At 46.9% G+C, this 20,111-nt stretch overlaps 3 protein-coding genes across 7 annotated transcripts in view; 2 read left to right on the forward strand and 1 right to left on the reverse strand.

Moving 5' to 3' along the window:
- Window positions 1-20,111, reverse strand: part of rpl7 (ribosomal protein L7) — a 124,694-nt gene that overhangs the window by 20,751 nt on the left and 83,832 nt on the right. The window lies entirely within an intron of this gene.
- On the forward strand, window positions 1,799-5,419 carry LOC134302179 (G-protein coupled receptor 83-like). The gene is made up of 3 exons (XM_062987215.1): window positions 1,799-2,200; window positions 3,824-3,957; window positions 4,517-5,419. Exons 1-3 carry the CDS (start codon window positions 1,799-1,801, stop codon window positions 5,178-5,180), a joined length of 1,200 nt encoding a protein of 399 aa, XP_062843285.1. The 3' UTR covers window positions 5,181-5,419.
- The window catches only part of LOC134302714 (protein IWS1 homolog), a 10,651-nt gene continuing 3,721 nt past the window's right edge, over window positions 13,182-20,111 (forward strand). For all 5 annotated transcript variants that reach the window (XR_010007572.1, XM_062987901.1, XM_062987902.1 and 2 more), the window contains exons 1-13: window positions 13,182-13,461; window positions 13,543-13,604; window positions 14,222-14,304; window positions 14,384-15,176; window positions 15,920-15,976; window positions 16,065-16,269; window positions 16,893-16,950; window positions 17,049-17,161; window positions 17,693-17,843; window positions 18,416-18,498; window positions 18,588-18,717; window positions 18,911-19,028; window positions 19,846-19,957. Coding sequence is in view for 4 of the 5 variants with exons in the window: in XM_062987901.1 (XP_062843971.1) it covers window positions 13,565-13,604; window positions 14,222-14,304; window positions 14,384-15,176; window positions 15,920-15,976; window positions 16,065-16,269; window positions 16,893-16,950; window positions 17,049-17,161; window positions 17,693-17,843; window positions 18,416-18,498; window positions 18,588-18,717; window positions 18,911-19,028; window positions 19,846-19,957 (1,943 nt within the window). In the remaining variant the exon portion in view is untranslated. The remainder of the gene's footprint in view (window positions 13,462-13,542; window positions 13,605-14,221; window positions 14,305-14,383; window positions 15,177-15,919; window positions 15,977-16,064; window positions 16,270-16,892; window positions 16,951-17,048; window positions 17,162-17,692; window positions 17,844-18,415; window positions 18,499-18,587; window positions 18,718-18,910; window positions 19,029-19,845; window positions 19,958-20,111) is intronic.

The raw sequence follows: 20,111 nt of genomic DNA on the forward strand, positions 1-20,111 counted from the left end.
GGTTTCCTGTGGGTGCTCCGGTTTCCTCCCACAGTACAAACACATGTAAGTGAGATGAACTGGAGATACAGAATTGTCCAGGACTGTGTTTGATATAAATCGTTTCTGTCCTGAATGGAACCAAAGTGTGTAAATCCTAATAAATAAATAAATAAATACGCGCGTGCACTGGGCGGGGCAGCGCGTGCGTTTAAAAAGTCTCCGCGCGCTCGGCTCGGTGCAGTGGTGCGAGGTGCGCGCGCTGCCCGCTGCAGCCCGTCGGTACCGGTACCGTCAGCGCTGTTACCTGCACCGGAGCCGCGTCCTGACCCACACGCGTGATGCCACCCTGCGTAACCGGGTACTGAAGAGCGCGAACCGTTCAGTGCCATGCGTGTGCCAGAGCCACACCGGGTAAACGGACGCGCAGCGGGCGGGATCACATCAGCTCCGGTACCGGATCAGTGGGAGACACGGAGGAGAGATCCGGTCCGGCTGTGAGAGCGCGTGTATTTATTTCTGTAGCGCTTTTTACTCTCGACTTTCTCTCACGGCAACTTTATAGAGTCCAGGACCGACAGACCGAAAAGAGTGTCGGTGTGTTTTGGATGCACCGACTGTTTACCCGCTGATGGAGAGGGCATCTTTAGGCTGGCAAAACTCCTGCCTGGTATTTATCCACATTAAGAAGAAAACACGTTTTTGCGATTAGACGCACCGGCTGATCGATATCTGATTGATTTCTGATCGATTCTATGTTGGTATTGTTGTTGCGTCTCGGTTTTATTAAACTTGGATACCTGAGTTACACCTGAACTTTATTTACACCTCAAATCTACACCTGACTGACACGTGACTAGACATGATCGGTAAGTAATTGACAGCTGATTGATACCTGATTGGTTTCTGTTTGGTACCTAATTGACATTTAATTTGTATCTGATTGACACCTGATTGTTTCGTAATTAACACTTGATTGGTTCCTGTATGAAACCTGATTGGTACCTGATTGGTTCTTAATTGTCACCTCATTGTTACCTGACTGACAGGTGATTGGTCCCTGAGTGTCAGCTGATTGGTTTTTAATTGGTTCGTGATTGACACCTAATTGGTACATGAATGACACTTGATTGGTACCTGGTTGGTTCCTAATTGTCCCCTCATTGTTACCTGACTGACAGCTAATTGACACCTGTTTCATACCTAATTGGTTCCTGATTGACAGGTGATTGGTACCTGATTGACACCTAATTGGTTCCTGATTGACAGGTGATTGGTACCTGATTGACACCTAATTGATACCTGATTGGTTCCTGATTGGTTCCTAATTGTCACCTCATTGGTTCCTGACCGACAGGTTACTGGTTCCTTATTGACACTGGATTGGTTCCTGATTGATACCGAATTGGTTCCTGATTGGTTCCTGTTTGACACCAGATTGGTTCCTGATTGACATTGAATTGGTTCCTGATTGGTTTCTGTTTGGTACCTAATTGACATTTAATTGGTACCTAATTGACACCTGATTGGTTCCTGACTGACACCTAATTGGTACCTGATTATTACTTGATTGGTTGCTGATTAACAGCTGATTGCTGCCTAATTGACACTCAGTTGGTATCTGACTGGTATCTGATTAACACCCGATTGGTCCCTGACTGTTAATACCTGGTTCACACCTTTTTGGCCCCTGATGGACCCCTGAGGGACACCTACACACTGGAATACTTTATGGATGCTGGTGCTGGTGCTCGTGCGCTGCAACCCTGCGATTAATAAACAACTTTTCCTCCCCACCCGGTTCCATTTTTGGGGGGTAATGCAGTGTCTGTGTGCGCTCCTCTCTCTCACCTACCTGGCCGTAGGTTTCTCTGCCGCCCGGTCGCACAGCGCCACTAACGGCTCGTCTCTGCACGAGCTGCTCCAGGTGGAGGGCGGACAGAACGGCTCGGGCCTGTACGCCCTGGACGAAGGCGCGCTGGCGGACTGGCGCTCTCTGGCGGGCAGGAAGCGTGAGGGCGCAGAGCGGCAGCACGCGGCGGTGAGGGCGCTTCTGATCTTCAGCTACTCCGTCATTATCGTGGTGTCGCTGTTCGGGAACGTGCTGGTGTGCCACGTGGTGATGAAGAACAAGCGCGTGCGCTCGGCCACCAGCCTCTTCATCGCCAACCTGGCAGTGGCGGATATCTTCATCACCCTGCTGAACACCCCGTTTACGCTGGTACACACACACACACACACACACACACACACACACCTAAATAACCTGTTAACCAACCAGCAGCCCTGATGTAGTCTCTCACAGCCCCACTGAACAGCTTTGGGCACAAGTTCCCACACACAGACAAACTCTTGTTAGAAGCTTCTCAGAAGAGCGGCTGTTGTTCTAGCTGAAGAGATCACACAGACGTCACTCTGTGTTTTTGAAACTGGATGTCTGACATGCTCACGATCAGGCGTCCGAATACATTTGGCCGTGTAGTGTAGGAACAGTGATGGTTTGGAGATAATTTGCCCTCCCAGGACCTGAACCACTTGCTGTTACTGAGGCAACAAGAAATTCCACTCTCCATTAACACACTCCTGAGGGTGACGTGAGGTGCCATGGTGAGACGCAGCAGCGTGTCTGATGTCGGTGTTCCGGTTCATCCCAGAGCTGTTGAGTGGGACTGAGGTGAGGGCTCTGTGCAGGACGCTGGAGCTATAGAGCTCGCTCATGCTGGAACAGGAAAGGACCTTCCCTAAACTGTTGCTGCAAAGTTGGAAGCATTTAGTTTCCTTTATATGATTAAATTATTACAACAGTTGTGGCTGAAACACATGAATTCAATAATTAGAAGGGGCATCCCAATACTTGTGCCCATGTAGTGTAGGTACCATAAATATGAACACTCACCCCCCCTTTTCTTCCCCAAACATGTCTGTGCATGTACCTGTGTGTGTGTGTGTGAGTGTGTGTGTGATACCAGGTGATTACCGCCCTAATTCCCTGACTTGTGATCAGTGTGTGTGTGTGTGTGTGTGTGTGTGTGTGTGTGTGTTTACAGGTGCGCTTTGTGAACAGTACGTGGGTTTTCGGGAGGGGAATGTGCCACATCAGCCGCTTCGTGCAGTATTGCTCTCTACACGTGTCCACGCTCACACTGACGGCCATCGCACTGGACCGACGTCAGGTACATTCTCTCACACACACACACACACACACACACACACACAGTTATATAAATTCTGCTTAGTGTCAACAGTTTGGGGAAGGGTTGAGTATGGTGTGGAGCAACCCCACCAACCAGGACTACGAGGCAGGCGTTTTACACCAGTGTCTGACCTTACAAACGCTCTCTGGACTCGACAGGCCACATACACACACACACACACTAAAATTGTGTAGAAAGTCCTCCCAAAAGAGCAGAGACTGTTATATCTTCAAAAGGGAGAGGATACGCTTCACAATAATGGCTAAAGTTTTTTTTTACTGGATTTTTTACTGGATCTTCTCGATGTCAGGTGTCCAGGTATTTGTAAACCTGACCATGATCTTTTTAAATGAAAATTTGAAGTGTGTCTGTGTGTGGGAATTTGTGCCCATTTATTGGACGCTGGAGTTTCATGTCATGACTTTATAGAGCTCGCTCATGCTAGAACAGGAAGGAGTCTTCCCTAAACTGTTGCTGCAAAGCTAGACGCATAGATTTCCTTCATATAACTGATTAATTACACCTGTTGGCAAACGTTGTGGCTCAGTTTTTCCTGACATGGACCTACATGTCTATTAAAGTGTGTGTGTGTGTGTGTGTGTGTGTGTGTGTGTGTGTGTGTGTGTGTGTGTGTGTGTGTGTGTGTGTAGGTGATCCTGTACCCCCTGAAGCCGAGGATGTGCACCAGTCAGGGCGCCGTGTGTATCGTCTTCATATGGTTGATGGCGAGCTGCTTCTCTCTACCACACGCCATCTTTCAGAACCTCCTCACCTTCGTCTACAGGTGGGTGCGGCTCGAGCGTCGAGTGATGATTAAAATCTGCTTATATTTAATTAAATTACAATATCTGAAGCACCGGACTGATAAGCACCAGGTAGTTTTATTACCTCAGTTCACTCGTTAATCTACGCAGTGCAGCCCAAATAAAGACTTGCTAATTTACTCGATTAGTAAAGAAACAGGGTGTGGAAATAAATTATTTATGAGAAAAGTGAATTAAATAATAAAACGATTATAAAAAGCCTCCGGCAGTGAAAAACATCAAGTTTGTGGTGTGGAAACAGCATCTCATCTTTACTGGTGACTCTCAGAGGAGCGGAGCTCAGAACTCGTATTTAACATCAAACATCGTAGTAATGTCAGCTCCTCGTCCTGCATGTTTACTGCCGATGGTTTTCTGAGGTATACCCGTCTCTCTCTCTCTCTGTCTCTCTCTCTGTCTCTCTGTCTCTCTCTCTCTCTGTCTCTCTGTCTCTCTGTTTCTCTGTCTCTCTCTCTCTCTCTCTCTCTCTCTCTCTCTCTCTGTCTCTCTCTCTGTCTCTCTCTCTCTCTCTCTCTGCAGTAAGGACATCGTTCGCTCTCTTTGCGTGCCGGATTTTCCCGACCCGTCGGAGCTGTACCGTCAGTACCTGGACCTTGCCAGCTTCGTGCTGCTGTACGTGCTGCCGCTCCTCATGATCACGGCGGCGTACTCGGCCGTGGCCCGTCGTCTGTGGCGGCGCAACGCCATCGGCGACGTGACGAGCGAGCAGTACTTCCTGCAGCGGCGTAAGAGGAAGCGCACCATCAAGATGCTGGTGCTGGTGGTGCTGGTGTTCGCCGTGTGCTGGTTCCCCCTAAACTGCTATGTGGTTCTGCTGTCCAGCCACGCCATCCACTCCAACAACGGCATCTACTTCAGCTTCCACTGGCTCGCCATGAGCTCCACCTGCTACAACCCCTTCATCTACTGCTGGCTCAACCAGAGCTTCAGGGCCGAGCTCACCTACCTACTGAGCATGTGCAGGAACGGGCGCCCCGGGGGGCGGGGCGGCGACAGCCGGGGGCAGGAGACTGCCCGAATGCCTCCGCAGCTGAGCGGCGACCACAGGGCGGCATGGCCGGAGAGCCACGCCTCCTCGCGGCCTTCCGACCACAAGGAAAGCCACGCCCTCAGGACCACGTCTCTCGGCCAATCAGGGAAGACCGATATCCTGTCGGTAGAGCCGATCGTAAACGTCAGCTGATCTGTTGATTTACAGTTTTCTACACAGATGCTTCATTAATTTATACACTATTTTCATATCAAAGCATTTCTAACAGATGTGTGTGTTTATAAAACATTTTATTAAGCTTATAAATTCACACCATGACGTAACATTTGCATATTTTGAGGAGTAAAATGCCAAAACAGAACCTAACAGAACGCCCAGCATTGTGTTTGACGTGATGATGATTTTTGTCTTGTGTTTGTTACTTTAAAAAGTGTCCATAAAGATTTTTATAAATATATAATAATTTAGATTGACTCTCATTATTTCTTATATTATTGTTATTATTGTTATTCCTGAGACATGACACCATCCAACACCTTTGAGGTAAGTTGAAATGTTGGCAGTTACGTGCTGCTTATTTATCTTCTACGTGTTTTTAAGGAGCATTTGAGGAATCTAAAGTACTTGACATGAGAAGAACATACAAAACTCAGGAACCAGGTGTGTCACGCCCAAGTTGATGCAGTTAATTCAACAGAAAAAGCTTTTTTTTTTAAATGTTATTGAATTGCTAAACAGTCAATAAAGAAACATTTGTGCTGTTTAGTTCTAATATCAGCCCTATAGGTGAATGGGTGTGTATGTGTGTGTGAGCGTGTGTGTGTGCGTTCCCTGTGATGGACTGGCGCCCCATCCAGGGTGTTACTGTGTGCCTTGCGCCCATTGAAAAGCTGGGATAGGCTCCAGCACCCCCGCAACCCTGATTGGATAAGCGGTGAGTGAGTTCTAAGATCCGGGGTGGCACAGTGGGTAGCACTGTCACCTCACAGCAAGAAGGTTCTTGTTGTGTGGCGTTTGCATGTTCTCCCCATGTCTGTGTCACTCACTCACTTTCTTAACCGCTAATCCAATCAGGGTCGCGGGGGGTGCTGGAGCCTATCCCAGCTTTTCAATGGGCGCAAGGCACACAGTAACACCCTGGACAAGGCACCAGTCCATCACAGGCACACACACACACCCATACACCTATAGGGCATGTCTCTAATTAATCTGACTGCATGTTTTTGGACTGTGGGAGGACACCGGAGCTCCCGGAGGAAACCCACGCAGACACGGGGAGAACATGCAAGCTCCGGACAGAAAGGACCTGGACCGCCCCACCTGGGGATCGAACCCAGGACCTTCTTGCTGTGAGGCGACAGTGCCAGTGTTACCCACCGAGCCACCGTGCCGCCCAAGTAAGGTGAATTGGAGACACTAAACAGTTAATGACTGTGTTTGATATTAAACCTGAACGGATGAATCTTGTGTAAGCAGTAACTACCTGCACAGTCATGAATGGAACCAAAGTGTAAAACATCACGTTATAAATCCTAATAAATAAATACATTCTAATATCCGGCAGCATCTCAGACAGGAGAAGAAACCCAGATATCAGACGTGAATTCTTTCATATATTACCAGGGTAAACACCAATGAAATGAAGCATTCAGTGTAATCACTCCCGTCTTTCAAAACTGAACAACAAACCTCGTCATTACGACTTACCATGACTCTGAAACGGCTGAAAAGCTTCCACGACGTGCTGCTTTTCATAACTCCAGGCTTTATACTGATGCACAAAAGGCCGAGCCTGCACGGCCCTCACGCTGACTTGTCTTCCACTGTAATTACACCAAGCCGAAGCGTTCCCCGTGTGTGTGCTGCTCATTTTCCTGGAGCTTTTCAGCAGCTTTCAGGAAGTAAAGTGTTGTTTTGATGAAAAATAATGGTCTGATCAGCAGCTTAAAAGCTTTTGTACATGATAAAACCAGTGTGTGTGTGTGTGTGTGTGTGTGTGTGTGTGTGTGTGACATTGTTCTGACTCCACGTGCTTTAAAACTCCTGTACTTTAACATTTGAGTTATAAAAGAGACGTGTCCAGAGTTCAGCTAAATGATTCTTTTCTTCTGTTCTGGTGCTTTATTCTCTCTGAGCTCCACCACCGTCCAGCTGATGCTTCTGAAAATTCTGATCTACATTATTCATCCCACCCCAGTTCCAAAAAAACGTTGGGTTAATGAAGTGAGCACAAACAGAGAGCATAAATTTCTGAATCCTTAATGACATGAATTCATAAAAAAAACAGAACAAAGACTGAATATTTATCATTTTAATGAGTTAAATTAGCTTGTGTATTTTCAAACTCATTTTAAATGACCAGAAACAGACCGAGTTCCAGATCTTTTCTACTTCGACTGCATCATGTACTGGAATTCTGTACCATAATCAGTCCAGTACTCATTCTACACTGATCAGCCATAACATTAAAACCACCTCCTCGTTTCTACACTCACTGTCCATTTTATCAGCTCCACTTACCATATAGAAGCACTTTGTAGTTCTACAATTACTGACTGTAGTCCATCTGTTTCTCTACATGCTGTTCTTCAATGGTCAGGACCCCCACAGGACCCCCACAGAGCAGGTATTATTTAGGTGGTGGATCATTCTCAGCACTGCAGTGACACTGACATGGTGGTGGTGTGTTAGTGTGTGTTGTGCTGGTATGAGTGAATCAGACACAGCAGCGCTGCTGGAGTTTTTAAACACCTCACTGTCACTGCTGGACTGAGAATCGTCCACCGACCAAAAATATCCAGCCAACAGCGCCCCGTGGGCAGCGTCCTGTGACCACTGATGAAGGTCTAGAAGATGAGCGACTCAAACAGCAGCAATAGATGAGCGATCGTCTCTGACTTTACATCTACAAGGTGGAGCAACTAGGTAGGAGTGTCTAATAGAGTGGACAGTGAGTGGACATGGTGTTTAAAAACTCCAGTGTCACTGCAGTGCTGAGAATCATCCACCACCTAAATAATACCTGCTCTGTGGTGGTCCTGTGGGGGTCCTGACCATTGAAGAACAGCATGAAAGGGGGGTAACAAAGCATGTAGAGAAACAGATGGAGTACAGTCAGTAATTGTAGAACTACAAAGTGCTTCTATATGGTAAGTGGAGCTGATAAAATGGACAGTGAGTGTAGAAACAAGGAGGTGGTTGTAATGTTATGGCTGATCAGTGTGTATATATAAATCCTAGTTTTTTATTTCAGAATTAAGTGTAAAGTAGCTCTTTAAACACACTGTGGAACTTTAACACTTTCCTTTGTTCTGAACAGCAGCTGAAACTTTTCCATCTCCTTTAAATATAATTTCTGAAAGTGGCTAAAAGTGGCGTTTCATTGCAGATCAGCGGTGCATATACAGTATATATTTATATCTACTTTATGTTCTGAAAAGCCTTTATTGATCTGAAGATGTTCAGTTAAGGTGTTTTTAGTGTCTGAGCGATGGTCGGATCGATAGCTTTAATGGTTGAACGGGTTTGATTTTAATTCACTCGTACAGAGAACAGAGTCTCACAAACCCGGACTGGAATTAAATGGAGGGTAAAATGTAGTGATCAGTAATAATCAATCAGTGAAGCATTTGGAGCAAAATCTTCCTTACACTCGTCCTTCATGCTGACGCCGTTATTGTTAACGACAGCTAATACGCAAGAGACTGCTGATGCTAAGTGTTTTAATGGATCATCTGTGATGCCTCTCTCACTGTGTGTGTGTGTGTGTGTGTACTGTGTGTGGGTGTGTGTGTGTGTGTGTGTGTGTGTGTGTGTGTGTGTGTGATTTAAAGTTGACTGATTTTCTAGATTGTTAGTGTATAGCTTAGCTGAGAGTTAAGCAAACACACACACACACACACACACTACAGAACCTCCACCACACTGCTGCTCTGTCACTGGTACCGTAACCTGGATTGGTCGTGGGGGCTACCGAATCTTTGGCAAAGGGCGGCAGGGTGGCTCGGTGGGTAGCACTGTCGCCTCACAGCAAGAATGTCCTGGGTTCTTTCTGTGTGGAGTTTGCATATTCTCCCCGTCTGTGCATGGGTTTCCTCCGGGAGCTCCGGTTTCCTCCTACAGTACAAAGACGTGCAGTCAGGTTAATTGGAGACACTGAATTGCCCTATAGGTGAATGTGTGTGTGTGTGTGTCTGCTCTGCGATGGACTGGCGCCCCGTCCAGGGTGTTACTGTGTGCCTTGCGCCCATTGAAAAGCTGGGATAACCCCCCCCCCCCCCTCACAATACTACTGTAACTTAATGATAGTAAATCTTACTGCAGTGTGTAGTAAACTGTGTAGCTGTGTTGCTCCTCATTAAAACGTGACTTATACTCTCCCCACTCCTCCTCACGTTGTTCTGAGAAGTTCTAAGAGCTGAAGGAGGACTGTACGAATCCCATGGTGCTCTCTGCTTAAAGCCCTGTCAGTTCTTCTCTTCTATCTCACTAATCCAGCCACGCCGCCGCACAGTTTTCATTAAGTGCTACATAACTTCCAAGCAAGTCATTCATTAGAGCATCAACTTCGGCAGCGCCGGCGTCTGATAAATTCAACGTTAATAAATAAAGTGCCATCGCCGTCCTTCCAGAGCTCTTCAATCCTATTAAACTCTAAACATCCTAACAAAGCCTGTTTCAGAAACAAAAAAAAACAAAGCAGACAAGCTCTTGGTTTAATCTCAGCTCCGTCCTATTAGAATGTTCCTCGTGTTCTGGCATGAGCCTTGAACAAATGTGTGTAAATCCCGAGTATTTAATAACATTATTTAATATTCCGCTCCCGTCTGCTTCAGGCAGCCACTTTCAGCTCATTTATCAAAAGCTTTTTCATACTTTGTCACTTTTTTACTTCTCCAGAACAATTCCTCTGACATTTACGCCACCAATCCACCAATCCACCAATCCACCCCCCTCACTGCCTGAGGACCGCAGACCAGCTCAGCTCAGGCGCAGTCACCACACGATTCTTTACACCATGACGTACAGAGAACCGTCCCGTGCTCATCATGATGTTTCTCCACCACCCACACCAGCGCTTTGATCAAACATCGCAGTTACCATGGTAATGAGCAGAAACCCTATACGACCCTCCCTCCCACAGACACAGCCTGGTCTGTAGCACCAATGAGGCTGGAATTCAGGAACTCAGTGATCCCATCCAGCCCTCACAAGCTAGTTCTAATCTGTTCCATACCAGCTACCATACAAGCATAGATTAAACGTATAGCATATATAGGTTCCAGCTCTGAGCCTCGTCTGTGCAGGGTGCCTCACATCAACTGCTTTCATTAGCTGTGTACTTGAGTGTTTTATACCATGTTTATTCATGCCAACACACTAAATAGGAGTTGGGACGGCGGAGTGATTGGGACACGCCAGTGTAGACAACGAATACAACGAATATAACAATTAAAGCCCTGAAGTTAGTCACATGATCTATATGGTCAAAAGTATGTGGACAATCCTCCTATATATAGAGTGTAATTGTTTTATCTTCTTCCTGACAATACTGGAGATAAACTAGAACCTTGATTGATGGCCAATACTTCTAGTCTCGTCCAGCATTGAGGTTGTTTGGATCAAATGGGCACAAATTCCCAAAGTCACACTCGTCATGTTGTCTAAAAGATTTGGAACGTTCGTCCTGTAAGTAAGAACCATGTTCGGGCTTCTGCTGCCACCTACTGAACCAGAGCTCCATATGAAGAAGCGTCACCATTCGAGGTGTGTTTGTCTAATTATATTATAATTAAGAGCAGCTAATCCACCTTCTGCACAATTCTTGATGGTAGTATGAAACTTTAGCAGATTTACCCAAAGAAGCCCAGTGCAGACTGGAGGAACAGGAGGAACACTGAGTACTCCAAGGTCTTCAATCTACTCGCTGTGCCACGGTTCTATTTTAATCGAATAGTGTGTTAAGGGTAAGAAATGACCCATGAGCAGCCCCGGTTCTGGACTGCTTTGCTTGGGGGGGCAAAGACACAATTTGGGGGGGCAATGCCCCCCTCAGCCCCCCCCCCCTAGCGCCGGCCCTGCCCATGAGTATGATTATCAGCAGAAAAGATCCTCTTAATTCTATAATTCTATTCCAGCCTGAGATCTGACTACAGATATTCAGATATTCACAGAGCTTGTGATGAATGACATGATCTTTATGCAAAAATACAGTAAGTTCTGGTTTTAAATGTAATTAAACTACTTTATTTGGGGGTTTAGTGAAGGCAGGTCATTTTTGACCCTCAGGATGGGGAGTATAGAGAATATTAAGAGTACACAATGTTCATGAGTAAGTCAAGATCTTAAAGCCTGAAGCTCTGTTCTTCTGTTCTTCTCTTAATCTTGGACACCAATGAGAGACGATTGAATAGAAAAGAAATACGTGTGTTGACTTCATGAAAAGTGTCAAACCCTCCTGGACTGAAACCCAGGAACACTGTGAGTATCTGGATCCTTATTCAGTGAAGGTCTCATGAAAATGAAGCATATAATTCACAGCATCAAGCTTTTCACTTCAGATTAAAAAGTATCTGCACACAGTGTCCATAATAATCAAGGTTCTTACACAGAGAGGAATTTCAGTCTGGGATCAATTCACATGTCCTTTTTATTATTATCAGATTCCTGTTACATTTACATTTTCAGCATTTAGCAGACGCTTTTATCCAAAGCGACTAACACAATGAGCGGAACACGATGAGCAATTGAGGGTTAAGGGCCTTGCTCAGGGACCCAACAGTGGCAACTTGGTGGTGGCGGGGCTTGAACCGGCAAGCTTCTGTTTACTAGTCCAGTACCTTAACCACTGAGCTATCACTGGCCCTGTTACAATCTGCTGAGCTTCATTACACATGCTTATGGAGTCCATACCTTGAATCCTTTAGTTCTGATTGTTTGACAGAGATGGATTGGAGGTCTTGGTCGTGATGCATTTTTATCTGGTGAAACATTAAACATCTCGTCTTTGTGTTTCTTCTCCAATAAAGAATAAAATGAACTCACGAACGATGACTTTCTGTTCTTGTATGCATTGTACATTGTTCTGGAATGATGGTTTGTATTTATTTTATTCATGTAAAGAAATTCGTTCAGACGTGACAGTTATTTTAATTGTTATATTAATATTTTAGGGACCTCTGGCTCCTTTACTAAGAAGATGTACAATGGTCGTGAGGTTTGGACTGAAGATCTTCAAGGCAGTTTTTTATTTACACTTTACATTCACATCTTGATAGCCGATGCTTTTATCCACAGCGACTTAAAATTAAGATCCATAATCACTCAGTAAGTACTGCTTTATTAATGCAGGAGTAAATGAAGCCATGAGGAGATGCACCTCTGTAATCCTGAGCTCATTAGCAGGAACACTTTTACCTTTCTTGATGCACTTTGAAGTGAAGGAACTACATGTTCTGGAATATCAAGTGACCTGATCTTCAGATCTTTGATGGTCGCAGTCCTAAAACATTCTCAACTAGAGCTAGAGCATCAAACCACTGCTTAATCCAAGAGTTCAAGTTCAAGAGTTCAAGTTCATGAGGGGCTTTATTGTCATATCAGCTCTATTAGAGTACATATTGAAATGAAACAACGTTCCTGTTGAACTGGCACCCGTTGTACAGAGTGTATTCCTGCCTGGCACCCAGCAGTAAAAGTTATGGCACATTTCATGTGTGGGTGGATCAGTGTTGAAAGTACCAGACCATTGATTAGATTGATTGACAGGATGATACTGATGGACCCTTGAGCAAGGCCTTTAACCCTTGGTTGCTGAAATTGTATTTTGTATTCATGTGCAAGGGATAGAAGCATCCACCGAGTGCCTCAGTGACAGAGGTGCTGTTCTGTTTATTAAAATCAGCCAAGAAAATGCGTGAACATTTACAAGAACACACAAACGTGGACAGTGAGCAGGGGGGTGCAAACTTATGCACAAAACTGAGTATAATACAGTATTTATCATACAGTGTTATTAGCTTAATGATAAAGGACGCGTGTTGGTTTTGAATTTAAATCTTTGCAGCTGTTTTATAAAGAATAAAATGCGTTTATAAGCTGATTAAATAAACTCTTCATGTTTTAATGTGTGGTAAACAACGATTCAGACGTCACTGTGAGCGGAAGCGCATGCGCAGTGAAGAGTCGGCGGTATCGTTTTGGTAGCTAACAGTAGCCGGTTGGTTAGCTGCTCGGCGCTCTAGCTCTATTGTTGTGTTATTGATCGTGTTTACTTATATTAATATTTATATCGAGGTATATACACAAAGCGAGATTTTAATCCGATATATGAATATTCAGAAGATGGGGAGTGTAGCCTGATCTGGGTGAGCAGGCCAGGCTCACCGTGTTGGTTAGCATTAGCAGTGTTAGCATTAGCATTAGCATTAGCACTGTTCAGAGGGACACGGCGCTGCTCCACACCGTCTCTGCTGTGAGTGGATTCAGCTTTATTTATTTATGTTTATGTAGGTTATTATTTACTGTATATGAATGTAAAGTTGTGTGTATACAGGTGAGGAAGAGTGTGTGTACAGATGGACGGTGAGGAGGATTCGTATTCAGTGAATCACTCAGGTACGTTTAGCTCACTGTGTGTTCTGACTTAAATCTGTTTAATTTATTATTATTTTTAATGTATAATAGTTTTATTTTGGCTTTAATTGTTTGTTAAATACACAATTGTAAGGAACGGGTGTTACACAACCCTCCTGGAACGTTCATGATTTCTCTGTTTTTGACTGAATATTCTATTATTATTATTATAATTATAAATATTATATTATAATTTTTTGTCATATTTGGTATTTGTATAATGAAACCAGTTTTATTATTTTTAACGAACTGAGTAAAAAGAACTACTAAAACCTCACATTGTACAGTTCGGCTCCCGCTGTGGTTCAGTGGAGTATGCATAAACAGTCAAATATAGCTCAATATGAGGAAGGTTTTGGCACTCAGGTGGTTCAGCGGTACCCTGTTAGCGCTAATATCTCGAACTCTCGAGCTCTCGACTGGCCAGGTGCCCACACAGACATGATTGGCAGTGCCTGAGGGAGGGATGGTCGAATGGGTCCTCTATTGCTTGCTGCAGTTGTGACCTCTGCTGGCCGGTCGACACAGTGTCTCCTCGGTCAGGGTTGGAGAGCTGTGGGTGGTTCTGATGTTCCGGCTTATCTCGTTTGCTTCTCCAGACGAGGGCAGTGCCACTCCTGTGCAGGATGAGCCGATGGGTTCTGACGCCGAGGACGAGAGACCGGAGTCACGCCAGTCTGAGGTTAGAACCCTTCCCGTCCCTCACCGCGTCCCTGTGTGTCGTGTTTGGTCGTTTCGTTAACGGTCGTGTGTTTGTGCAGGACGACGGAAGTGACCGCGAGGGTACAGCCTCCAGTCCGGCGCCCCCCGGTGACGACAGCGAGTCGGAACCCGAGGGCGGACGAGGCGGAGCCGACAGCGACGACGACGGAGGCTCCCCTCGCAGGCGCAGAGGAAGCACGTCGGAGACGGAGGAGCAGCAGAAAGAGCGGGCCAGCGACTCGGAGAACGAGGAGCCGCGGACGAGGCGCTCAGACTCGGACGATTCGGACGGAGAAAAGGCCAGACGGAGAGATTCTGACGATGAGGATGAAGATCAGAGGAGAAAGGCTGCCGTACGTTCAGACAGCGAGGACGAGGAGGAGAGGAAACCCAGAGCGGCGGTTCATTCAGACAGCGAGGACGAGGAGGTGAAGAAACCTAAAGCCACGGTGGAGTCAGACAGCGAGGACGAGGAGGAGAGGAAACCCAGAGCGGCGGTTCATTCAGACAGCGAGGACGAGGAGGTGAAGAAACCTAAAGCCACGGTGGAGTCAGACAGCGAGGACGAGGAGGTGAAGAAACCCAGAGCGGCGGTTCATTCAGACAGCGAGGACGATGAGGTGAAGAAACCTAAAGCTGCAGAACATTCAGACAGCGACGAGGGCGAGGTGAAGCGGCGCAAAGCTGCTGTGAACTCGGACAGTGAGGATGATGAAGAGGAGAAGAAGAAGCCTAAAGCCAGAATTCAGTCCGACAGTGAGGACGACGAGGAACCGAAGAATAAAGACGAGGCCGGGGGCGAACAGAAAGATGACAAGGCTGCTTCTGACAGCGATGATGACGACGTGCCAGGTGAGGGAAGAGTTTGGTATATCGTGTGGTCGTGCTCACAAATGCTAACATGGTAAACTCCTGAATATAATAATATAGTAATTTTTAAATCATAACGTCTCTGTCCCCTAAATACGACCTGTTTATAAATAACTCGTTTATGATTCAGCATGATGACGAAGTGCAGGTTGTAGTTCCTCGTGTGGCCACTAGTTGGCGGCGTATTATCTCGGCCCCAGACTTTCACTCCTGCCTGGGACACACGATCATAGCAGTAGCTTGGCGTTCTAGACTGGCGATCGGGTGTTGGCTGGTTCAAGCTACCGTCGGGCCCTTGAGCGAGGCTCTTGAACCTCAGTTGCTTGTGTTATATCAGCTTTATGTAAACCCATGAAGCTTCTCCACAAATTATTACATTCTCTTGTAGCAGATTGTAACCAAGCGGTTGAGAATCTAGTCTAGTAAGCAGAAGGTTGCTGGTTCAAACCCCACCACTTAAACACTTGTGTACGGTGCTTTGGATAAGTGGTTAAGATGCTGGACCCTTAAGCAAGGCCCCTAACTCTCAAGTCCCTTTGGATAAAAGCATGTGCTAAATGCCTAGATGTAAATGTAAATATTTAAGAGGTTGTGTGACACTGACTCTATCTCTGCTCTGCGCTGGTGTAAAGCACTGCCCCCTCCACCCCATGTGCCTTTTATTTTATGCATGCGTGTGTTATCCGTGCTGTTAAAGCCGAGCTGTGTATTCTGTGTGCTTACAGTGAAGAGGAAGAAGGCCATCCTGTCCGACAGCGAGGACGAAGACGAGCCGAAAGCAGGTAAACGTGTTTCTTTAATCCTTTCGTCTGACCCGTGATCGTCTGAGCGTTTGATCCGACCGGGTTCGTTTGTCCCATCCTTCCGTAGCTGCAAAGAAAAGGAGGGCTGTATCAGACGATGAAGACTCTGGCAGCGACGAAGGCTCCGAGGCTCCCGATAAGAGCGTCGCGGCCAAGCTGAGAGAGCTGGGATCCGACAGCGAGGACGAGGACGGGACGAACACGGGCGGCGGGAAGAAAGACGAGAAGGATCTGTTCGGCAGCGACAGCGAGTCGGAGAACGAAGAGGAAGAGTAAGAGAAGTTACACCCCCCCCCCCCCCCCCCCCCCCCAAACCAACACCATTAATATATGAGTTAATCATTTATACCTGCAGCATCTGATTTAATAATGATGTACAACAGGGATGAAAGTGACTTACAGTGCTCGCTCACTCTCTTAACCGCTCATCCAATCAGGGTCGCGGGAGGGTCCTGGAGCTTTTCAATGGGCGCAAGGCACACAGTAACACCCTGGACGGGGCGCCAGTCCATCGCAGGGCAGACACACACACGCACCCATACACCTATAGGGTAATTCAGTGTCTCCAGTTAACCCGTCTGCATGTTTTTGGACTGTGGGAGGAAACCGGAGCACCCGGAGGAAACCCACACAGACACGGGGAGAACATGCAAACTCCGCACAGGAAGGACCCGGACCGTCCCGCCTGGGGATCGAACCCAGGACCTTCTTGCAGTGAGGCGACAGCGCTACCCACTTACTGTACTGTGACAGTATATTATCTGAGCAATTGAGGGTTAAGGGCCTTGCTCAAGGGCCCAACAGTGACAACCGGGCAGTGGTGTGGCTTGAACCAGCGACCTTCTGATTACTAGTCCAGTACCTCACCCAAACTCACCTCTGTCGTGTCTCCTAGGAAAATGATCGCCGATATCTTCGGAGAGTCCGGTGATGAAGACGAGGAGGAGTTCACGGTGAGACAATCCCACGATGCATTTCTTGTTGGCAGGTACGTGTGTGTGCTGTAGCTCGTCTCACACCCGTGTGTGTGTGTGTGTGTGTGTGTGCGCAGGGTTTTAACCAGGAGGAGCTGGAGGGCGAGAAGCAGCAGGCTCAGGCTGCGGGACAGAAGACGGTAGCTGATGATTCGGATTCAGACGAGGGCGTGGAGCGAGGAGGACATGAGTGAGTGTCATGACCATCGAACCGTCATTAAACCTCCCCGGAGAGTATTCAATCTCCCGGGTTCCAATCTTAGCTGAAACTTGGAACACGGTCGGGCGTGTCTGATGGAGGGAAGGTCAGATGGAGTCTGTGTACGCTATACGGCTCTTTGTGGGAACCTAACACTGACGGGTGATGAGAAGCGGCAGCAGATCGGACACAAGCCAAAGGATCAAATCTGAGGTCGTGCAAGCAGCAGCAGATTTACTATTAGGAATTGGATATGACTAAATTGGGAGATAAGGGAGGGGGGGGCACACTTTATGTAGGTGCCACAAACCCTGTAAACATTCATGGCTGTTAATGCTGTGGAGTTTGATGTGGGGCCAAAATTCTACAGTTTTAATGCCTGTTATCGTTCTGAACGACTTAAGAGGGTCACAGTTGGCTGTGTCTGTGGGTGGTCAGGCTGAGGCTCTGCGTGGGTCCTAGCCACAGCCCTGGGAACACCGACTCAGCCAGGTGTGTGACGGTCTTGTTTGTGCCCCTCAGCATGTCCTTCATGTCCGATTTCGACATCATGCTGGCCAAGAAGAAGGCTCAGAGCGGCAAGCGCAGACGCCACAGGGACGGCGGGACGTTCATCAGCGACGCCGATGACGTGGTCAGCGCCATGATCACCAAGATGAACGAAGCCGCCGAGGTAAGCACACGCGATTAGAGGATCGGACGTCTCACCGCCTTGTCGTCAGAACCGTTTTTAATGAAAATAGGGGGGGGGGGGGGGGGGGGGGTGTATAGTCGCCAGTACACCTACTGCATGTTTTAGAGAGGCTGAAACTGGGAAAGGGGGGGTGGGACTAGGAAACGCTTATTAATGACAGCCTCCCACCTCCTAGTGTCCTCATATCACCATATGAAAAATCATATCAAAACGAACATCTGTAATAGCTCCGCCAGCTTCTTACTATTGTTTACTTCAGGTTTGTGTTGTGCGGCGCCCTCTGCTGGTGACGATGTGTCCATGCTTCTGGTGCAAATGTGGGTTCTAAGAAGCCGAGACTGAACCGGTTCTAGTTCGAGTTATTGTGGTCGATAAGAGCTAACAGAAGCCTGGGTTGTGTGTAAAAAAACTCGTCTGCTGCTCACCACTGCCTCCTAGTGGCCAGAGTGGAAATATTAACTCTGAATCCTGAATTATAAGCTCGTATTTTAAGGCTGGAACAGAAATACTTCATTTTGTATTCGTGTGTGTGTGTGTGTGTGTGTGTTTAGGAGGATCGCACGCTGAACAGTCAGAAGAAGCCGGCGCTGAAAAAGCTCATGCTCCTACCCACGGTCGTCATGCATTTAAAGAAGTAAGAGGAACCTCTCCAGCCCTCTGGGAACGCTGTGGTGCACGGTGTGGTGTTCTCTCTTACATGCAGTCTTTGTGTTGGTGATGTAGGCAGGACCTGAAGGAGACCTTCATAGACAGCGGGGTGATGACGGCGATTAAGGAGTGGATCGGTCCTCTGCCTGATAAGAGCCTGCCCGCGCTGAGGATCAGAGAGGAGCTCCTGAAGATCCTACAGGAGGTAGGAGACCATCACTCTACCTCGAGTCATTTGGATAAGCTTAATTTCCCTGTGCCCTGTGGCGACCCCTGCTGGCACACACTGTACAGTGCTTCCTTTCTATATCCTTCCTCCGCCCATCTTGGTACCCAGACCCCAGACCCCAGACCCCGTTTGCGTTAACCTCTGATTATTTTGGCTTTTTTGTACACAGTTGCCCAGCGTGAGTCAGGAGACCCTGAAGATGAGCGGAATCGGCCGAGCTGTGATGTTCCTCTACAAACACCCCAAAGAATCACGCCCCAACAAAGACCTCGCCCTGAAACTCATCAGTACGCCACCGTCACCTCACCGTCACACACACACACACACACACTGGTGAACTGTAATGCCAGAGTCGGTGTGTCTGTCTGATTGTCCCGGTTGCCAAGTAGCTTAATATTCATTATTACTGACGAAGTTGCTATTTCTGAGCATGAGTATGTGATTTGAGACACAGCACTCTGGCTGGCTGGATGGCACAGCGCCTCTATTCTAATTCACGTGCAGCCTGATACTGATATTTAACATTGACTTAATGCAACCCAGGTGAACAGATCAAGGCAAGGCAAGGCAAGGCAAACAAAGTTTATTTGTATAGCACCTTTCATACACATCGGCAATTCAAAGTGCTTTACATCCTGAGATCTAGAACCTCAAACATTTAGTTACAATTAAGACAACATGAAATTCAAACGAGAGAGATAAAAATTAAGAACATGAAAAACTAAAATAAAATATAGTAAAATATACCCTACAGTTTAGAGAATAGGAAATTAAAACAAGACTAAAAGAAGTATAGTAAAATGAGGGTGATAGCTCAATAACTCAATCATAGGCACAAGAAAAAAGAAAAGTTTTTAATCTGGATTTAAACATTTCTACATTTGAGGAACATCTAATATCTCCTGGCGGTCTGCTCCAGTTATATGCAGCCCAACAGCTAAATGCTGCTTCCCACCATCACCTCACTGCCCTGGAATGTAGGGCAAAGGTAGAGTCGCCAGTCCACCTGCTGCATTATTGCCGACAGCTTATTGCTGAACGTGTGCGGTAACGATCCTGCACCGTAATAACCAGCTGGTCTCCTCTGGTGGTGTTTCTGTCCAGATGAGTGGTCGCGGCCCATCTTCGGCCTGTCGTCTAACTATAAGGGCATGACCAGAGAGGAGAGGCAGCAGAGGGACCTGGATCAGCAGGTGGCCCCCCGTCGCAGACTCAGGTGAGCGCGCTCTTCACGTTCCTGTCACACACACACACACACACACACACACACATGTCCACCGTTTCATTCTGTTTCTCATTTCATTTCATTCTGTTACAGTCAGTGTTTCTGTTTTTTTATCTGTTTTCCCTACACACACACACACACACAC

Source organism: Trichomycterus rosablanca, chromosome 25 (genome assembly GCF_030014385.1).
Source record: "Trichomycterus rosablanca isolate fTriRos1 chromosome 25, fTriRos1.hap1, whole genome shotgun sequence".
NCBI classification, from domain to species: domain Eukaryota; kingdom Metazoa; phylum Chordata; class Actinopteri; order Siluriformes; family Trichomycteridae; genus Trichomycterus; species Trichomycterus rosablanca.